This window comes from Suncus etruscus, chromosome X, assembly GCF_024139225.1.
Source record: "Suncus etruscus isolate mSunEtr1 chromosome X, mSunEtr1.pri.cur, whole genome shotgun sequence".
Lineage (NCBI taxonomy): Eukaryota > Metazoa > Chordata > Mammalia > Eulipotyphla > Soricidae > Suncus > Suncus etruscus.
The window spans coordinates 130058439-130080096 of NC_064868.1; the positions used below are offsets into that span (position 1 = coordinate 130058439).

The window sequence follows — 21658 nt, forward strand, 5'->3', positions numbered from 1 at the left end:
TGCCAATTTATAGTAAATTATCCAAAAGAATTTTAGGCCACTTACTGGAGGACCACGTCTTCCTGGAGGACCAGGGGGTCCTTGCTCACCAGGTAGTCCCTATGTTGTGGTAAAGAACAGAAAATGAAGTATTAATAGTGATAAATCAGAGTTCTATAGGAATACCTTTAACAAACTGAACTATAGATTCAAGCAGTAAAACCATACACACTGAATTTTTCCAAATCAAAGTTGAGCTGCTAAGTCAAAGGAATCTAGAGCCACATTTGTTCACTTCAGATAATTTCTAGTGTATCTATGGGCCAAAATCACAAGTAGATAATAAAAATTTAGAAGTACTAATCATCTTTCTTCTTATAAAATAGTTTATAAAAAATACAATTAAGCATTAGAGCACATATACTTTCCATGTGTGAAATTCTAGGTTGAATCCACAGTACCACAAACAAACAAAATCAAACATGCCTAAAAATGTGAACAATACAATACACATATATTTGGGTATTAGAATAAGTGACCTAATCCATGTTCATACTAAAGATTCAATATATTTCCCCTTATTATTATCTTTCTCATTAGAATTAAAACAATGTATAAACTGAGTTCAAAGGTGGGTCATGAAATGGTCTGAAAGATAAAGTTGATTGTTTCATATGATCTAACAAAAATAAGCTAATTATGTAAAAATTTTCATTATTAATAATAAACAAAAATAAGTGAAACTATATCCAACAGTTATAATGGATTAATAAAATAACAAACATATTCCGAAATACATATGGTTGTTATAAAAAGTAAATAAAGTACAAGTAGAGACATGAAAAAAACTTGAAAATGTCCCAAGTAAAAAGAGTCAGACATAGATAATTTATATAAAATTTTAAACACTTTCAAATATTACTAGTTTCTTAATTTTAAAGCATTTTATTGCATGACACTAAATAGCATGATTTTCACTGATTTTTCTCCCTACACACTCACCTTATCAACTTTCTGAAAATCTATAGCCATTGGTCTCTTCTGTTCACTAATATGTCCAGGTGGTCCAGGTTCACCTGGAAGACCTTGTTCACCCTATTTATAGAATAAAGTAACATTTTATAATGTAAAAATAATAATAATAATATAAAATGATCAAACTAAGTCAGTTGTAATAGAGAAATGAAAGGCAATATAGACATAAGTAAATATGAAATGATTAAACTATGAGTTGAATTATCAACTCTTTTTTTTTATTTTTTTCTTTATTTAAACATCTTGATTACATATATGATTGTGATTAGGTTTCAGTCATGTAAAGAACACCACCCATTGCCAGTGCAACATTCTCACCACCAATGTCCCAAATCTCCCTCCATCCCACCCCACCCCCACCTGTACTCCAGGCAGGCTTTCCAGTTCCCTCATTCATTCACATGATTGTGGTAGTTCTCAGTGTAGTTATTTCTATAACTGCACTCACCACTCTTTGTGGTGAGCTTCATGAAGTGAGCTGGAAGTTCCAGCCCTCCTCTCATTGTCTCTGAGGATTGTTGCAAAAATGACTTTTATTTTTCTTAAAACCCATAGATGAGTGAGACTATTCTGCATCTCTCTCTCCCTCTGACTGATTTCACTCAGAATGATAAATTCCATGTACATCCACGTATAGGAAAATTTCATGACTTCATCTCTCCTGAAGGCTGCATAATATTCCATTGTGTATATGTACCACAATTTCTTTAGCCATTCATCTGTTGAAGGGCATATTGGTTGTTTCCAGAGCCTGGCTATTGTGAATAGTGCTGCAATAAATATAGGTGTGAGGAAGGGGTTTTTGTATTGTATTCTGGTGTTTTTAAGGGTATATCCCTAGGAGTGGAATAGCTGGGTCGAATGGGAGCTCAATATCCAGATTTTGAAGGATCTCCATATCACTTTCCGTAGAGGTTGGACTAGACGGCATTCCCACCAGCACTGATAAGAATACCTTTCTCTCCACATCCCCGCCAGAACTGATAGTTCTCATTCTTTGTGATATGCGCCAATCTCTGTGGTGTGAGGTGGTATCTCATCATTGTTTTGATTTGCATCTCCCTGATGATTAGTGACAAGGAGCATTTTTTTCATGTGCCTTTTGGCCATTTGTATTTCGTATTTTTTATATCAAAGTGTCTGTTCATTTCTTCTCCCCGTTTTTTGATGGGATTAGATGTTTTCTCTTGTAAAGGTCTGTCAGTGCCCTGTATATTTTGGATATTAGCCCCTTATGTGATGGGTGTTGGGTGAATAGTTTCTCCCACTCAGTGGGTGACTCTTGTATCCTGGGCACTATTTCTTTTGAGGTGCAGAAGCTTCTCAGTTTAATATATTCCCATCTGTTGATCTCCGCTTTCACTTGTTTGGAAAATGCAGTTTCCTCCTTAAAGATGCCTTTAGTCTCAATGTCATGGAGTGTTTTACTGACGTGTTATTCTATATTCCTTATGATATCAGGTCTGATATCAAGGTCTTTAATCCATTTTGATTTTACCTTAGTACATGATGTTAACTGGGGGTCTATGTTCGCTTTTGTGCAAGTGGCTAACAAGTTCTGCCAGCACCACTTGTTGAAGAGGTTTTCCCTGATCCACTTAGGATTTCTTGCCCCTTTGTCAAAAATTAGGTGATTGTATGTCTGGGGACAATGTCTGAGAACTCAAACCTATTCCACTTATCTGAGGGTCTGTCTTTATTCCAACACCATGCTGTTTTGATAACTATTGCTTTGTAGTACACTTTAAAGTTGGGGAAAGTAATGCCTCCCATTTTCCCTTTCCCTAGGAGTGCTTTAGCTATTTGAGGGTGTTTATTGTTCCAGATGAACTTCATATGTGTTTGATCCACTTCTGTGAAGAATGTCATGGGTATTTTTAAGGGGATCGCATTAAATCTGTATAATGCTTTGGGGAGTCTTAACATTTTAATGATGTTAATCCTGCCAATCCATGAGCAGGGTATGTGTTTCCATTTCCGTGTGTCCTCTCTTATTTCTTGGAGCAGGGCTTTATAGTTTTCTTTGTATAGGTCCTTCACGTCTTTGGTCAAGTTGACTCCAAGATATTTGAGTTTGTGTGGCACTATTGTGAATGGGATTGCCTTCTTGACTTCCTTCTCTTCCTTATCATCTTTGGTGTATAAAAAGGCCATTGATTTCTGTGTGTTAATTTTGTAGCCTGCCACCTTGCTATATGAGTCTATTGTTTCTAGAAGCTTTTTGGTAGTCTTTAGGGTTTTCTAAGTAGAGTATCCTGTCGTCTGCAAACAATGAGAGCTTGACTTCTTCCTTTCCTATATGGATTCCCTTGATATCTATTTCTTGCCTGATCGCTATAGCAAAAACTTCCAGTACTATGTTGAAGAGGAGTGGTGAGAGTGGACAGCCTTGTCTTGTACCAGAATTTAGAGGAAAGGCTTTTAGTTTTTCTCCATTGAGGATAATATTTGCCACTGGCTTGTGGTAGATGGCTTCAACTAGATTGAGAAAGGTTCCTTCCGTTCCCATCTTGCTGAGAGTTTTGATCAAGAATGGGTGTTGGACCTTATCAAATGCTTTCTCTGCATCTATTGATATGATCATGTGAATTTTACTTTTCTTCTTGTTGATGTTGTATATGATGTTGTCACGCTTGTAGTGTGGTTTTTCCTGCATGTTGTGGTGGGGTTCATTGGTTAGAAAGAGTGCATGGCCCCAAAGTGAAGTGGCCGCGCTCTTCTGCTGCCTGTAGTTGACAGGCCAGAGAGCTCAGCTTATTGGACGGCAACCCCCACAGCAGAATTTACTCAGTGGGCAGCTTCAAAATGCAGGTTTTGGGGGGTGCGCTCCCTAGGCCTCTGAGGAGACCTTCAGGGATTCAGAAACATAGGCAGACAGGCACAGACAGGAGAAGTTTCCCTTGAAGTCCTTAGAGTGAACAAAGGCACAGCAGGGCGGAGCCTCCGCAGGGCAGAGAGCTCAGCTTATTGGATGGCGACCCCCACAGCCAGAATTTACTCACTGGGCAGCTTCAAAATGCAGTTTTTTGGGGGGTGCGCTCCCTAGGCCTCTGAGGAGACCTTCAGGGATTCAGAAACACAGGCAGACAGGCACAGGCAGGAGAAGTTTCCCTTGAAGTCCTCAGAGTAACTCTTGTTTTTACTCACCTTTTCACCTTTGGGTCCCTGGAAATTTAAGCCCATACTGCCCTAAAGAGAAAAGTTTTCATTTAAAGATTTACTGACAGCAGCATAAAGTATACACATCAAATAAATTATATAAAGAAACAGATAATTACTTTTTGTCCTGGAAATCCTGGTGGACCTGGAAAACCCTAAAATAGATTAAACCAAAAATTAAAAATGATTGTATTAATGAATTATCAATATTTTTGGTTTCACAAAAAGGATTAGAAAACATATATCCAAATAATCTTTTCCCTCATATTGTATAATCAGGAACAGGATCAGAATTTATTAATATTAATTAGATGGGGCAAAGATGTCTTTTAATAGCAGAGAAATTGATTTACATATGAGGCCTTGAGTTTGATTCCTGTTATGTTCTTCTGGTCACCACTTAGGAGAAAACCATAAGTTCTAAGACATAAGTATCCCAAACACATATGGATATGGACCCTGCTCCAAAAAAATCTAAATGAAAGTGGAAATATTTGGTGAGAGACAAGTTGTCAGGGAAAGAAATGTGTAAAATCAGAGAAGTGTCAAAAATGAACACAAAAGTTAACTTCAACAAACATCAAATTCTCGTACCAAAATTATAATTAAATTTAGATAGCATGGAACCAATTAATAACTATTTTTTATTTTTAACTTTAAAGACCATGTTTACAAAGTTGTTAATAATAAAGTTGTTTCAGACTTTCAATGTTCTGACACCAATCCCTCTTCCAGTGTGACCTTCCTTACTGCCAGTCTCTCCAGTTTTCCAACCCCCCTTAGAAGCCACAAAATAATTTATTTTCTTACTTTAAATGCCACATAGAGAGGGGGGGAATACCACAGATAAATAACATCATCCTGTATTTACCCTTCTTATCTGGCTTACTTCATTTTAATATATCTTCCAGTACCATCCAAACTGCAGCAAATTCCATGATTTCATAATTCTATATATCTGTGTAGTACTCCCATGTGTATATGTATAGACATATACACCACATATTCAGGATCATCATTTGTTGGATATCTAGGTTTATTCCAAATTAACCTAGAAGGAATTAAATGATCTAAAATAGGGACAACTAGATCATCCTTGACTCCACAGTAGAGGGAGAGAAAGAAAATAGAGTGGAGTGGTGATGGAGAAAGACAGCTGAGAAATAGCAGGAGCCAGGATTGATGGGGACACAAGTATATGTATGGTTTTAAGGAATGAGAGACCTAAAATTCCATATCACAGCAGTCAAGTGCTCGCTTTGGAAGCATATATACGAAAACTGAAACAATGCAGAAAAGATTAGCATGGCCCCTATGCAAGGATGACACACAAACCATAGTCAGAAACACTGAAATATCGAGATCCAAACTTTAAAAGCTGAACTTAAAAAGGTTCCTTTCAAGATGGCAAGCTGCGGTTGGGGGTTATGGGGGTAACTTAAGCACATTGGCGGAGGAAGTTGACCCTGGTGGTGACAATGGTGCTGGGACAATTGTATGTCTAGGAATAACGTTGTAAATCACGGCACTATGGTGCTTTAATAAAATAAAAAATAATTTAAAGAAAAATTATCAGTGATCATATCAATAACAAAGAAAACTGGTAGTACATTCTGAAACTTTAGTTTTGGCTTTATTACTGGTGTTCCCATTTTTATCCCATTTCACGGTGATTTAATATCAATATAAATCCTACTGTTTATCTCCATATCCCTGAGAAATATGAACAGCTATTTTTTGTGAATAGTTATTTTTTGTGAACTGATTTATTCCTGTGAAAAATAAAACTGCAGTTTGTATAAACATGTTTCACCAAGTAGCTAGAGAACTGTCTAAAAAGAGTTCATAAAATGCCTAGAATTGGCTTCAACATTAATAATCAATAAAATAACTTATTTGACTCTCTTTTCATGTGTCTAATTTTTCCATGTGTGAAACTGAACTACTACTTAGCATATATGTTCACTACAGCACTGAAAATATACCTTAAGAAAGGCACAGATTATGAAGACTTAAATGCATTATACATTCAAGTAATTAGATAATACTGATATTTATTAAATAAATTATAAATGAGGAGAAATTAAATTATAGAAATAAACCTACCACAGAACCTCGTGGTCCGGGAGGACCAATTGATCCTGGCATACCTGGGGGACCAGCTGGGCCCTGTTGTAAAAAAGTAAAGGATAAGAAAAAGAAAACATCACTGTATAGGGCAAAGAAAAAATTATTAGAATTTAAACTGAAAATACTTGGTAATTATTTCCACCATTCTATAATTCTGTGTGGTAATATGCATGAAATTTAAAATGACTCAAAATAAAATGATTAAGTAACTATAAAGAAATCAAACTAAATAGAATGGATGCAGCTTTTATAAAGCAAGATTTCCGGTGGTATATAACAAGTATAGAAAACATAACAAAACTTTACAAAATAGAATGATAAAGACATTTATTAAAATTTATAAACTATAAAGGGAATGGAAAGTTGCCAATATATAAAAAAAATAAAACCATGGTATGCTTACTTGTATTCCAGGAGGACCAGGATATCCTCTATTACCCTTTGGTCCTGGTAGTGTTGACATAATTAAACTACCTGGTTCTCCCTGAAAAAGAAAATCAATTCAAGTTAAAGGTAATAGTTTAAATTTATGATGCATAAAAACTGGCAAGTGTAAAAAATGATCTATCAATCTAATTTATCACATCAATGTGCAGAAAGTTAAGCCAATCTGAGTAACAGGAATCAATTTACCTTTTAGGGAAGTGGCCAGAGCATACTGTACTACCGTCAAATTATTAAGAGACTGTGGTTCCTTTCAAATTTTTCTTTCAAATTTTATTAAAGACAGTTATTTAAGAATTGGGTTGGAAAGATATTACAGCAGGTAAAGAGCTTGCCTTGCCAAGACATGGGTAACCTGGGTCAGATCTCCAGCACCAAAAGGTTCTCTAAGCAGAGCCAGACGTGAGCCCTGAGCACAAACTAGAGTGGACCAAAGCCCCTCCAAAAAGATATTTTAGAACTACATTACATTCTGTATACTCTATGGTGAATATAAAAAGGATCTCTGTTCCCTAGGTGTTAACATATTGGAAGAATTCAGTCATAATATGTAAATAATATGGTTGAAAGATTTCCTGTTAAGAAATATAGAGGTACTGAAGTGATATGACGGAAGGAAGGAAGGAAGGAAGGAAGGAAGGAAGGAAGGAAGGAAGGAAGGAAGGAAGGAAGGAAGGAAGGAAGGAAGGAAGGAAGGAAGGAAGGAAGGAAGGAAGGAAGGGAGGGAGGGAGGGAGGGAGGGAGGGAGGGAGGGAGGGAGGGAGGGAGGGAGGGAGGGAGGGAGGGAGGGAGGGAGGGAGGAGGGAAGGAAGGAAAGAAAAAAGGAAGGAAGGAAAGATGGAAGGAAAGAAGGAAGGAGAGAGACCTGAGGGAAAGAAGAAAGAAAGGAAGGAAAAAAGGAAGAAAGAAAAGAAGAAAGGAAGGGAAGGAAGAGGGAAGGAAGAAAGGAAGGAAAGAGGGAAGGAAAGAGGGAAGGAAGGAAAGAAGGAAGGAAGGGAGGGAAGAGGGGAGGAAAGAGAGGGAAGGAAGAAAGGAAGGGAAGAGGGAAGGAAAGAGGGAAGGAAGGAAAGAAGGAAGGAATGGAGGAAGGAAGGAATGAAGGTAAGAGAGAAGGAAAGAAGGAAGGAAGGAAGGACAAACTGTAGAAAAACAACATGACATGATGGATAAATAGTAGGAAAATAAGATAATCATAATGTGAGAAAGGAATTAATTATTGCTATGATAGTGCTCAGATAACATAAAATATAACAAATTTCAATAGTGTACACTTTAAAATTATATAGCATTATATATCAGTTATTTTTAAAGAACAAAATGATCAAAATTATTTTGAGTAAAGTATAATAATCAGGCTGAGATGTAAAATATAAATACTAAGGCAGAAGATGGGGAAAGACTGTTAGGCAGTTTAAAGAGACAAAAAGGGACTAAAAAAGGAACAGCTTGGCATCTTCAAACAACTTAATACCAACCTGTTGATTAGTGCATCAATGAAGAATATTTAAAGGCCAAACTGAAAATATATATAGGAACGAGAACACAAGAGTCAAATAGTCCATGACAAATATCTTTTAGATATAGTGAGAAGCATGTGTACATTTTTAAGTAGGTAGATTAAATGATTCATTTCTTGGGAATGTATTAAGGTGCTCTTGGAAGTGGAAGGTGGTAACAGAAGCTGAAAGGGAAGCTATTGTAACAGTCCAGATAAGACATTTGGTTACTGTGGTTACAATGGAAATCTTACATATACCTTACAGGCAAAAGTCAAGAGCATTTAGTAATAAATAAGGAAGAGATATATAATATGAACCTGGAAATAATGAGAAATTAGAATAGGCATATGCTCTTGGTTTGGATTTTGGGCTTTTAGTAATGCAAACTTTAGAGATGGGACACTGGAACTTCTTTATTTTGTGGTATGGGTTAATTTTGTACATATTAACCTGGATATATGGAATCTGCCCGAAAGACAGCAGGGTCAGTTTATTGTATCCCTCTAACTCAGAATAAAAGTGTATTTTAGATATATAATATAGGTTTTCAAAATTATATAGTACTGAATACCATGGCCATTAACAATATCACAAAGCACAGAAGAAAATATGGGGATGGAACTGCTTGATAGAATAGCACGAGCTTTCATACATGACGGCACAATAGCCACAGCTGCAGAGTTAAAATCACGAAAGGATAGTGTCACAGAAGCCAAGGATTTTGAAATTTTATATTTCTAAGGAGAACAGATGATCAACTATCAAAATGTAACTAGATGAAACTGAAGAAATTCAAGAGAAATCTGGGTCTAATTTGTAACAGAACCTAGACAAGGAACAAAGGAGACCTTTCACCTAGAGTTTGTACGTGTCTACCTGTTTAACTTTCTGAAACATTCTTTTTAAGGCAAAAGTACATTTTTACCTGAGTGAAGTTACAGGCTTTCCAAATATTTTATTCAAAACGTTTGCCTTTTCAGTATAGGATACTTACTTTCATACCTTTGATACCAGGAGGACCCTAGTATTAAAAAGAAAAAATATTAAATATGAGAATCAAAGGAACACAAAGCTTCCAAAATATAGTCCAAACCGAATGTACTACTAAGTATAGTTAGTATAATAAATCTTAGAATAATTACAGTATTATATATTATACATAATATATGCATATATAAATATATAATTAATTTTAACACAGCACAGAGCTACATTTTGAACTTCTTTTGAAAATTATCCTTTATAGTACTTTAAAATGACAATGATCAGGGGCAGGCATTTGCCTTGCATGCAGAAGGACGGTGGTTTGAATCCCGACAACCCGTATGGTCTCCCGAGCCTGCCAGGAGCAATTTCTGAGTGTAGAGCCAGAAGTAACCCCTGAGCGCTGCTGGGTGTGACCCCCCAAAAATAAATAAATAAATAAATAAATAAATAAATAAATAAATAAAATGACAATGATCTGGAGACATTGGTGGTGGAAATTTGCACAGGTATTGGACATTGTATGACTGAAACTCAATCGTGAAAAACTGTAACTATCCATGGTGACTCAATTAAAACTTAGAAAAATAAGATAAAAAAGAGAGCATTAAGCTCTCTTTCCATACTTCTTTACCTGCCAACTCCATCTTTCATTTTAATTTCCAATTTTATAACTTACTGGAGGCCCCTGAAAACCAGGAAAACCGGGAACGCCTGGAAATCCACGTTCTCCCTAAAAGAATTTAAAGATAGGACATTAAGAGGAGGTTCAGTGAAATAAGTCAAAGGAGAAAGATAAATATCAAATTATCTCAGTCACAGGTACCATATAAAGAAACCAAGCAGTAGAAAAAATTCAATAGAAACAAATGTATTGGCATTTGCTCAGACATGGCACAGAAATAAAATTATTAATATAGGTGTAGTGAATTGAAAGGGCCCAGTGGACTGTTGTGGAGGAATATCGTCACTCTGGCTATGGCAATACCACAACCTTAAAGTACATTTACACTCTTGCAAAGCAGCTACTTGATAGATATTATGTAAATGCTGGGGAGAAAAATAAACATAGCAAAAACTTATAATAAGAAAACTAAACTAAATCAAGGTTACCTAATTGAGAATCTCTGTGTGACAAAAATCATACTACATTAAACACCCAAATTCTCCCTAGTCCTAACTATCTAATTATATCAATACCCAACATTCATAACAATTCAAGATTTTATTATTATCAAGTATAGATTAATTTCAAAAAATATATCACCTTGGTTCCATTGTATCCAGGGATACCTTGAGGTCCTGGGGCTCCATCATGGCCTGGCATTCCCTTTGAAATACAATATAAAACATGTAATTTATAACCTAGTGTTTAATATATTTACTTTAAGGGATTTTCAAATAAAAATTCAAATTCTTAGGGCCAAAGAAGTTGTACAATGGGTAAGATATTCTCCTTGCATACAGTCAACCTATGTTCAATCTCCATATTCTCATATGGTCCCCCAAGCTTACCAGGAGTAATTTCTCAGAGTAGAATGAGGAGTAACCCTAAGCATAAATGGATCTGACCCAGAAATAAACAATACAAATTCTACTTACAGGAAGACCAGGGGTCCCTGGAAAGCCAGGAAGTCCAGGAGAACCCTACAAAAAGTACATTTCTTGAAGCACATAATAGATAAAAAAATATCTCATATAAAGGAATCACAATATTAGTGGACATTATATGTTTAATGATTATCACTATATATTATTCCTTTAAATAGTGGAAAAATCACAATTATATCCTGAAAGTACTCTTATTCAAAACTATAGAAGAAATTTCTTCTGCATGGACCAATTTTCACTGGACATAGAAGAAAAACAAAAATTAGTAAATGGAATGTCTCTTCATAGAAAAAGTTGTTCTTCCAATTTGTGATAATGAATTCAGAAGGAATAAGCAAGTGGCAAGTACTTACCCTGAAGAAATCCAATCAATTCCAAAATCATTCCATTAAACTCCCTTGTCATAACTTATACATTCTTATACACTTTCAACAGAACTGAAAGAGTATTAAGAAAGGCTTGCAGGGGCTGGGAAGGAGTGGGGGTATTGGTGGTGGGAATGTTGCACTGGTGAAGAGGGGTGTTCTGTTTATGACTGAAAACCAAACACAATCATGCTTGTAATCATGGTGTTTAAATAAAGATTTCTACAATCAAAAAAAAAGTGTGAGACTAGAACTCTTAGATATGCAAAATAAAAAATAAAAATGAAAAGCTTGCTCTTCAAGCCCACATTCACTCATGAACATGTATCTCACTTTCTTGCCTCTATGTTTCTTTTGATTGCTTTGCTTCTCCTCTGGTGATGACTGCATTCTGTTTAGAACACATACTTCTGCCTCTCTCCATTTACATCGTTCTAAAAAAAGTTCTAATAAAAATGTTGTTTCTTCACACACAAAAAAACAATACTGGGAAATATGGATTTATGGAGCAAAATCAAATATGTATTATCCTTTGAACCTACTCGCTTTTAAAAAATTGTACACTGGAAATTGTAAAACATGTAAAATTCAAGGTTATAAATTTCAGCAATATAACAATTAGAAATAATCATATAATAAGATACAGCTCAAAATTATAAAGAACTTAAACATACTCTAATAAGGACATGAATATGAATTATTGTCTATTCAAATGCTAAATCCAAAATATGTGCCTTCACAAAAATTTTCTGAAAAAAGAATTAGGATTTATACAATGAAATATGCAATGATATTCAAACTATAATACCAGATAAAAGATATAAAATACAACAGAAGTAATTTTGGAAACTAAATATATTTTCTTTATCTAGATAGTTTCTGGGGTGTGATAACCGGAAAAGTGTTTTAATAGGTATTTATACTATTTTAATAATTATCATACTTAGTTATAATGCTTTTTATAAACAAATCTGTTTTTAAAAAGAAGATATATACATTTATATAATACTTATAAATGCTACCCTCTACAAGAAATGTAGTGATATTAAACAATAAAGACTAAATGAAAAATAATAAAATTATCTGTAGGAAGAAAGAAAAAGAGGAAGTATACAGGAAGTATAGAAAAGAACGATCTCTGCGATCTCTGACAATATGGTTTTTACAGAACAATATGTTGCTTAAAGTAAAGTTGAAGGAGCCTGGGGCCAGTGCAATAGTCCAAGGGGTCGGGCGTTTGCCTTGGACCTGGCCATCTGGGCTCAATGCCTGGCATCCCATTCGGTCCCTGAACCCTCCAGGAGTGATTCCTGAGCATAAAGCCAGGAAGCAGTCCCTGAGTACCAACAGGTGTGGCCCCCGAAACAAACAACAACAACAAAATTGAAGGAGCCAGAGCAATACTTGCTTTACACGTGGCTGACCTGGGTTCAATCCCAGCAACCAATATGGTCTCCCAAACCCCACCAGTAGTGATATCCGAGTCAGAGCCCTGAGCACCACAAGGTGTGTGTAAAGACTCCATCTGCCGTAGTCCAATCCTGGATGAATAGATCTGAAGCAGAGGCCCCACAAAGATTAAGAAAACCAAGGTAGACTTAAGGGAGAAAAGCATGGGGTCAGGGAGCTTCCAGCCACGTGGACTGTGTACTGAGAGAGCCCGGGCTCCCTTTCTTCTCGACCAGACTCAATCCACCTGGGGGGCATGGCAAACATCATTAACAGACAAAAGTACTTAGAAATGCTAACCAAGACCAAGTGAGTCTTTGTGTCTCAAAAGGGGTGGGTGAAGGGTACAAGAAAGCTGTTTTGCAGAAAGCTGGGTCTGTGTTCTGTGTGTTCAGCTACAGTGTGCCCCCAAACAAGAAACACTTCTTTAAAATGCAACTCATAGGTTGGGTATTGGAGAGATAGTACAGTTCAGTCAAATGCGTTGCAGGAGACTGACCCAGGTACAACTCACAATATAGTCCCTCAAAGCACCATCAAGAATAATTTCTGAGGAAAGAGCCAGAAGTCAGCCTTGGGCATCACTAGGTGTAATTCTTCCACCAAAAAAGTAACTATGGGGCCAGAGCAATAGTGCAGATGGTAGATTGTTTGCTTTGCAGACTGACAACTCAGGTCCTATCCCCAGCACTCCATTATAGTCCCCCTTAACTAGGTGCCATCCCTTACAGAGCCATGAGTAATCACTAAGCACAACAGGTGTTGCCACCCAGAAGGCAAATAAAAAAAGTGTCTCACTCTACTGACTGAGCTAGCTGAGCACTAAAAGTTCTGATTTAAACTACTTGTATGATATATATTTTAATAAATGAAACATTGCTGCAGTCAATATATTACTTAGCCATACACTAAATTAAAATATTGTAACATTACCTACAAAACAAAGACCTATACCTATACAAACTTTCTGTATTTCTCCTTTTAAATTCTTAATTTTTATTGCATTTCAGGTAACATGGTTACAATAATGTTAACAATTCTGGTTATAATGTACAAAATAAAACCAGCTCACAACAAAATTGTCCATTATTATCCACCATTGTTCCCATGTCTAAGATTGCATTTTATTTTCACATTTCAATGAGTCTTTCAATCATCTCATATAAATCCATTTCTTTCTTCTACTTTGACAAAATATTTAACATACAAAAACATCACTTACTCTAATGCCTTTTGGTCCTGGTAGTCCTGGAATTCCATCATCACCCTGAAAAATATATCTTTAGTATCCTTTTATTCAAAAAGAGCCCTCTAAAATTTTAGTTTATAAAGTAAGACTTAGATTTTATGGGCGATTGTAACAGTTGGTGAAGAGTTACATATTGAAAAAAACATTGCTGGAGACTGGAAATAATTTTAAAAAATAAAAAAGAGCTTTATGACAGTCCTCTGAAACAATACCGAACATCATTAATTACGGAAGTGAAAATCTAAAAACCATGATATATTTGATAGAATTGTTACTATAAATAAAACAAGGAATAACAAATTTTGCAAGTACATGAACATCTTCCACAAGCTGTTCCTGAGAATGTAAACTGGTACAGCTATAATGGGAAATACTAATTTTAGAACCAAGAATATAATCATCACTCAATAGGAATAGATCGACTTCAAACCTATTTACCTACATGTCCAGACTACTCTGTTTAATATCATCTGATTAGCAACTTTGATTTCACTTGCGATCTTAATTTTATTTATCAATGGAACCTATGATGGGTTCTTCAATTGGAAAATAGACATCTTCAGGTAGCGGTTATCATTATCTCCATCACAGCTTGCCCCTAAAACAGTTTAGGAGCCCTGAGTTCTTGCTCACCCCATTCCATTGATATATCATACTAACTCCCAGGCTAAATTCCAGAAATAGAAGGTTCCAATTATCAGAAGAAATGCTATTTGGTATTACTGACTCTGCGTATTATTACATTCCAAGAAAATTCTCCCACTATCAGGGTCATTCAAATAGAAAAGGGTGCACACAACCTATTCTTAATCTCTTCTGAGGTTTCTAAAACTAAAGATAGTAATAGCTTTGTCCCTGGGCCCAGAAAGTGTCAGATAACAATACATGTTAATCCTAAACTAGACTCAGTACATGAGCAATTTCTGAAGGGAGTTGTAGTCAAGAAATCAGGGTTCCTGAGGACAGAGTGATAGCACAGCTACAGGGCTTTTGCCTTTTACATGGCTGACCCAGGACAGACCCGGGTTAGATCCCCGACATCCCATATGGCCCCTTGAGCTTGCCAGGAGTGATTTCTGACCGTAGAGCTAGGAATAACCCCTGAGCATCACCAGGTGTGGCCCCCAAACAAAAAAATCAGGGTTCCTGTGTGGCCATTCATGTCTGAAATGAAAGGCTTATTTATCTGGACTCCTATTAGTGACCTCCTTCGCTTCAGAGAAGAGCCTTTAAGATAGTTTGTCTGCACACTGACAGTAGTCTTCCATTCCTATCCTTAACTCTTCTCCCAGTGTGATGTTAAGTAAAGAAATAAAAAGAAGACTTTTTCTCATAAGAAACCATTCTCTATATCTAGACATATTTATGAAACCATTATCAATACTAGTCCATGGGGAAGTGGGATAGAACAAGAGTTAGTATGTTCTCTGGTTTAACTGTCTGTTTATGCCATCACCAAAAGGAGCGATTTTACCTTTTACTTTCATTTTGGCATGCTATCTTCATCAGCTACAGTAAAACATAACAATTCATCTCTCTGTATCTTAGCCAAGCTCCTGACAAAAATAAATGTTTTAAAGGATCTCAATAAAAACATGAGACAACATTATCTTCTTATAATCATTTGACTATAATAGTAATAACCAGTTCTTTGATGACACCAATATACATTATTCTCTATCATGTTTTAAATATTGAATTATGGGCATAATACAATTACTTTTTGATATATATATTTATACTTACATTTTAAGTGACTTAATTATTTTGATACTACTGACTAACAATTTAAAACATACCTTTTGACCCAGAGGCCCTGGAGGCCCTGCAGGACCTGGAAATCCAGGCAAACCTGGATGACCCTCCAAACCTGGAAGTCCTTTATCCCCCTGGAATTGAACATGAATGAAAGGGAAGGTCATTTGTGAATGTTCAAACTCTAACAATAATTGAGATTTAAAAATATAAAATTATTATGCAGAAATACATATCTTAATTTAATGGTACTCAATTCAGTATTTAGTAACATGAGGAATCTGTAGGTTATAAGTGAAGAAAATACAAGCCGTTTTAAATTTATGTCATATTTGGTAATAATCCCTTTCTTGTAAAAGTCTAAAGCAGGGAGCCAGAGTAAAGTATAAGAGAAAGGGCATTTGCCTTGCAAGCAGCTGACCCAGGACTGATTCAGGTTCAGTCCCCGGCATCCCATATGGTTCTTCGAGCCTGGAAGGAGTGATTTTCAATGCAGAGCCAGGGGTAACCCATGAGCACTACCAGGTATGGCCTAAAACCAAAAAATAAATCTAAAGCATATCAAATATAAGATAGGTTTAAGCAAGATGACATGAAGAGCTAAACATAGAGATAGAAATAAAATTACAAAGGCAGGTCTGTAGGAGCTACATAAGTATGGTATAGTGGTGAAGAAAAAAGAGTAGCCATGAGAGAAACTTTCAGCTTTGCTGTAAATTAAGAGTGCAAAATAACCCACATTGAACATGTGGTAGAAAAAGGCTTTAGGAAACCAAAATATGGGGATTTTTGACTGAAAATAAAATTTATGATAAAATTACGTTGCTGTTTCCTCCTTAAAGATACCTTTAGTCTCTATGTCATTGAGTGTTTTACCTATGTATTGGTCAATATACCTTATGGTTTCAGGTCTGATATCAAGGTCTTTAATCCATTTGGATTTGACCTTCGTAAAGGGTGTTAGCTGGGGCTCTGAGTTCGCTTCTCTGCAAGTGGTTAACCAATTGTGCCAACACCACCTGTTGAAGAGGCTTTCCTTGCTCCATTTAGGATTTTGCCCCTTTATCAAAAATTAAGTGATTGTGCTCCCTCTCCTTCTCACTCCTTTCACAATTCTTTCCCTCTCTCCCTCCCTCTTCCTCTCCTCCTTTCTCCTTCCCTCTCTCCCCCTCTCCCTCCATCTTCCTCTTCCTCCTTTCTGCTTTCCCCTCTCCCTCTCTCTTTTTCCTTTCTCTCTCCCCTTCTCCCCCTCTCTCCCTTCCTCTCCCTCCTTCTCTTTATCCCTCCCTCCTTCCCTCCCTCTCTCTCACTCTTTCTCATCTATCTCATCTATGTCATCCCAGTGGCCCAAATACTAAAAATAAAAAAAAATTTAAAAAAATTAAGCGGTGGTATATCTTGGGAACATTCTCTGAGTACTCAAGCCTATTCCACTGATATGAGAATTTGTCTTTATTCCAATAGCATGCTGTTTTGATAACTATTGCTTTGTTATACAGTTTAAAATTGGGAAAAGTAATGCCTCCCATATTCATTTTCCCAAGGATTGCTTTAGCTATTCGTGGGTGTTTATTGTTCCAAATAAATTTCAGAACTGTTTGATCCACTTCTTTGAAGAATGTAATGGGTAACTGTAGAGAGATCCCATTAAATCTGTACAATGATTTGGGGGAGTATTGCCATTTTAATTATGTTAATCCTGCCAATCCATGAGCAGGGTATGCGTTTCCATTTCTACACATCCTCTCTTATTTTTGAAGCAGAATTTTATAATTTTCTATGTATAGGTCCTTCACGTCTTTAGTCAAATCAAGTTGACGCCAAGATATTTGAGATCGTGTGACATCAGTGTGAATGGGATTTTCTTAATGTCCATTTCTTTCCTATCATTACTGGTGTATAAAAAGATCACGCACTGATTTTTGTGTTAATTTTGTAGCCTGCCATTTGCTATCTGAATCTATTGATCCTAGAAGCTTTTTGGAAGAGTCTTTAGGGTTTTCTAAATGTAGTATCATGATATCTGTAAACAGTAATAGCTTGTCTTCTTCCTTTCCTATCTGTATGCCCTTGATATCTTTTTCTTGCCTAATATCTATAGCAACTACATCCAGTAATATGTTGAATAGGAGTGGTGAGAGAGCACATCTTTGTCTTATACCAGAATTTAGAGGAAAGGCTTTAAGTTTTTCTCCATGAGAATATTTGCCTTTGGTTTGTGGTAGATGGCCTTAATTATAATGAAAAAATAAGTAACTTTCATTCCCATCTTCCTGAGAGTTTTTATGTAAAGTGTCTGAGCTATTGTTCATCCATGAAGCTGTGTACCCTTCCTTCAATCTTGAATGTAAATATGGACTGGTGAAGTACTCTTGGCAAAGCATTGGTTTTGTTGATTTTGTCACTATATCCTACCACTTCCTTTGGACTTGAGGGTTGCTTGTGACAAATCTGCTGTAAACATTAAGAATAATTATTTGTATTTAATTTCTTTTTTTTAATCTGGCTGCCTTCGTTATTCCATTTCTGTCTCTGGTATTCATCTTTGTGACTAGGATGTGTCTTGGGTGCTTTTCTTCGGACATCTTTTAGCTGGAATTCTTTAGTCATGAATTATTTGGTTGCATCCACCCTTTAACTCTAGGAGTTTCTCTGCAATGATCTCCTTGACTATTCTTCATGGGGGTTTTCTTCCTGGGTATCTGGGACTCCAATGAATCTTCCATAGTTTCTGTTGAGTTTATAAAAGAGTTCAATTTTTTTCTAGGTTTTTTTCATTGCCTGATCATTTGTTGGGGTTTTTATTGTTGTTGTTGTTGTTGCTGTTATTGTTTTTGGTTTTTTGGGCCACACCTGGCAGTGCTCAGGGATTACTCCGCGCTCTGTGCTCAGAAATTGCTCCTGGCTCAGGTACCATATGGGATGCTGGGGATCAAACTTGTGTCTATCCTTGGTCAGCTGCATAAAAGGCAAATACCCTACCGCTGTGCTACCACTGCAGCCCTGATCATTTTATTTTTTGGTTTTTGGGTCACACCCAGCAGTGCTCAGGGGTTACTCCTGGTTCTATGCTCAGAAATCGCTCCTGGAAGGCTCTGGGGACAATATGGGATGCTGGGATCCACCATCCTTCAGCATGCAAGGAAAATGCCCTACCTCCATGCTATCTCTCTGACCTATGATCATTTGTCTTAAGGCTGTTTTTCCAACCTCTTCTGTTGCATAGATTTGTAATGTATCTCATCTTTCAGCTCAATAACTCTATCCTCAGTCACTGTTATTCTATTAGAGAGGATTTCCAATAAGATTTTAATTTCACCTACCAGGGTTTTCAGTCCTGTTATTGTACTTTAATGCTTTGTCATTTCTACTTGAATATCCTCTTAATTCTTATTTGTGATTTGTTTAGTTCAGTGGTTCTCAAACTATGGCCTACGGGCCACATGTTGTATTTGTTCCTGTTTTGTTTCTTTACTTCCAAATAAGATCTATGCAGTGTGCATAGAAATTTGTTCATAGTTTTGGTTTTAGCTATAGTCTGACCCTCCAACTATCTGAGGGACAGTGAACTGGGCCCTGTTTAAAAAGTTTGAGGACCACTGGTTTAGTTCATTTCCTGATTTCTTTGAAATTTTTGAGTATTATACAAGTTTCTTCTGTAAAGTCTTTCTCAAAAAGGCTACATAGGTGGTCAGCACTTGGGTCTGAAGAGCTACCATCATCATTCTCTAAGCATGGGGTGTCTGCATTGTTTCCTGATTGTGTCCTTTGCACTGTGTTTATTTTTTCTACACATTGTGCATAGGTTCAAGGATATGCATGAGGCACGCTGTTGATCAGTCCTCCTGCTGGTTCCCTTCTGGGCCATGAAGTGGGTACTGGTTACATGCAACCTCCTGGGGGTTTTCTTTTTTGGGACTGCGGAGCTAGCACAGGTCACTTGCCACCTCATGGGATTTGGGGGAACTTATCACACAGTTGGTCAGTCTTCTTTTGGTTCCCTTCTGGGCTGAAGTGTAAGCATTGGTCACTTGCAGCATCTGGGGGTCTAGGAAACCTGCTCAAGGCACTGGTAATCCTTTCTGCTGGTTCTCTTCTGGTCCACAGGACTGCCTCAAGTTACTTACTTCCTCCAGAGGTTTGGGGAAAATCACCACACTGTTCTATCTATGTTTGGACCTCTTAATTTGGAGCTAGTTTGGGGCCAAACCGGGCTCTGAAATGAGGAAGCATGCCTGTCATAGTTTAGGGAACCTGATGTGTGTCTGTGACTTAAGCTAGGGTTATGGCAACAGGCCAATGCTAGGCAAATACCTTACTCTTCAAACTACTTTGAAGTCCCTCCAGTATATTTCCTTCTTTTTTTCTTACTAACTCCTTTATTTCAGCAAGATTTATCAGATGCTGGCATTTTACAGCTCTCAGGCCAAATGTATTCAAAAGTCTATTTTATGTAGCAAACAATCTAATAATTTTTTACAACAAAAAGGATTTCTTAAAAAAGAAAATGTAGTATAGAAAGTAGGAATGCAGCTTATAGGGGTTCAATTCCTACCACCCATTTGGTTCCCTCTACACCACCAATAGCAATTCCCTAGAACAGACCCAGTAATAGTCCCTGAGCGTTACTAGGGTGTGGCCAAACCCTCTCCCCAAAATAGGGAAAAATTGAACGATGGAAACCTTATATAGCCTACAAACACTAAAATATTTACAATATGACCTTTTATAAAAAATATTTACTGGGCTGGAGAAATAGCACAGTAGTACGGCATTTGCCTTGTACACAGCCGATTCAGGAAGGATGGTGTTTCTAATCCCAGAATCCCATATGGTCCCCCAAGTCTGCCAGGAGCGATCTCTGAGTGCAGAGTCAGGAGTAACAACTGAGCACTGTTGGGTCTGACCCAAAAAGCAAAAAAAAAAAAAAAAAGAATATTTACTGACCCCTAAAATATTTTCAGTTATCTAAAATAAAAAACATAGTAGTTTTCATCTTACTAAGATGCTACAGTTTAAGTCAATTTGGTAAGAAAAATCTCCCTGAAAGCAAATTGTACTGGATTTGATACGCTTATATAAGCCACTCTCAGATCCTACCTTTTCTCCTTTTATACCACTGCAGTTACATTTTGATCCTGGAGAACAACCATAGTAAGCCTACAAGGAAGACAAAGAGGGAAAAATCATTAAATAAGACTTAAAAACCCAACTCACTTAAAATTAAACCAAAAATCAATGCTCAAAATTTGAAAATCAAATAACAGAAAAATAACTGAAAGGCTATGTGACTCCACCTTGGATTTAGGTGTAACTTCCTGCAAGACCCGCCCATTTCTGGGAGGTGTCATGGGTGGATATTACTTGTATCTTTACCTGCAAGACCCCACCCATTCCTGGGAGGGGTCTTGGGAAGGTTAGATAAGGTCTTTGACCCAAGGGATTAGAGTCTTTGCCAGCATGGAGGTCAGAAAAGATGGCTGAAAGAAGTTAAGACACAGGGCAAGCTAAGGATAGCATGTGTGAATGGTTAAGATTGACCACACAGTGGTGGACAGGATATGAATAAAGCTGATACTTCCTGAAGCCTGTCTGAGTGAATCTGATCCCCGCCATGACCACCTGAAGATGATGACTGCTGGTTAATGGGGGATGGAGCCACATGGCCGGGGCTTAAGGACAAAGGCCTCCATCTCCACCATCCAAGCCCATCCTAAGGGCTGAATGCAACAAGGCTATACCAAATTAGAAACAAGACTGACTCAAAGAAGATCTCCCCTTCTACTGTATACACTTTTAGTTTCACTTTCTATAGTAAGGAAATGCTATTTTTATAAGTAAAGTAAAAGTACCTTCTGAAAATAGTTGAAGTAATTGAAAAAAAATTATATGGTTAAATATATGTTCTGTAGCTTGTCAAAATTAGTAGCAATTCATTTCTCTTTAATTCTAGGCATCAACTGGAAAACATTTTCAATAAGTATCAGAATTTATCTTAA

The 21658-nt window shown here is 36.8% G+C and overlaps 1 protein-coding gene and 1 non-coding gene across 2 annotated transcripts in view; one reads left to right on the plus strand and one right to left on the minus strand.

Moving 5' to 3' along the window:
* The window catches only part of COL4A5 (collagen type IV alpha 5 chain), a 154362-nt gene extending 133352 nt beyond the window's left edge, over positions 1–21010 (minus strand). Inside the window, exons 1-14 of the mRNA XM_049767039.1 lie at positions 20957–21010; positions 20760–20819; positions 15704–15793; positions 13878–13922; positions 10833–10877; positions 10498–10560; positions 9910–9963; positions 9241–9267; positions 6707–6787; positions 6280–6342; positions 4293–4328; positions 4162–4203; positions 982–1074; positions 46–99 (exon numbers count right to left, since the gene is read on the minus strand). Of these exons, the coding sequence (XP_049622996.1) occupies positions 46–99; positions 982–1074; positions 4162–4203; positions 4293–4328; positions 6280–6342; positions 6707–6787; positions 9241–9267; positions 9910–9963; positions 10498–10560; positions 10833–10877; positions 13878–13922; positions 15704–15793; positions 20760–20819; positions 20957–21010 (807 nt within the window). The remainder of the gene's footprint in view (positions 1–45; positions 100–981; positions 1075–4161; positions 4204–4292; positions 4329–6279; positions 6343–6706; positions 6788–9240; positions 9268–9909; positions 9964–10497; positions 10561–10832; positions 10878–13877; positions 13923–15703; positions 15794–20759; positions 20820–20956) is intronic.
* On the plus strand, positions 5424–5532 carry LOC126000384 (U6 spliceosomal RNA). Its single transcript, XR_007492722.1, has one exon. It is a non-coding gene; the product is annotated as a U6 spliceosomal RNA (small nuclear RNA).
* Positions 21011–21658: the final 648 nt, after the last annotated feature.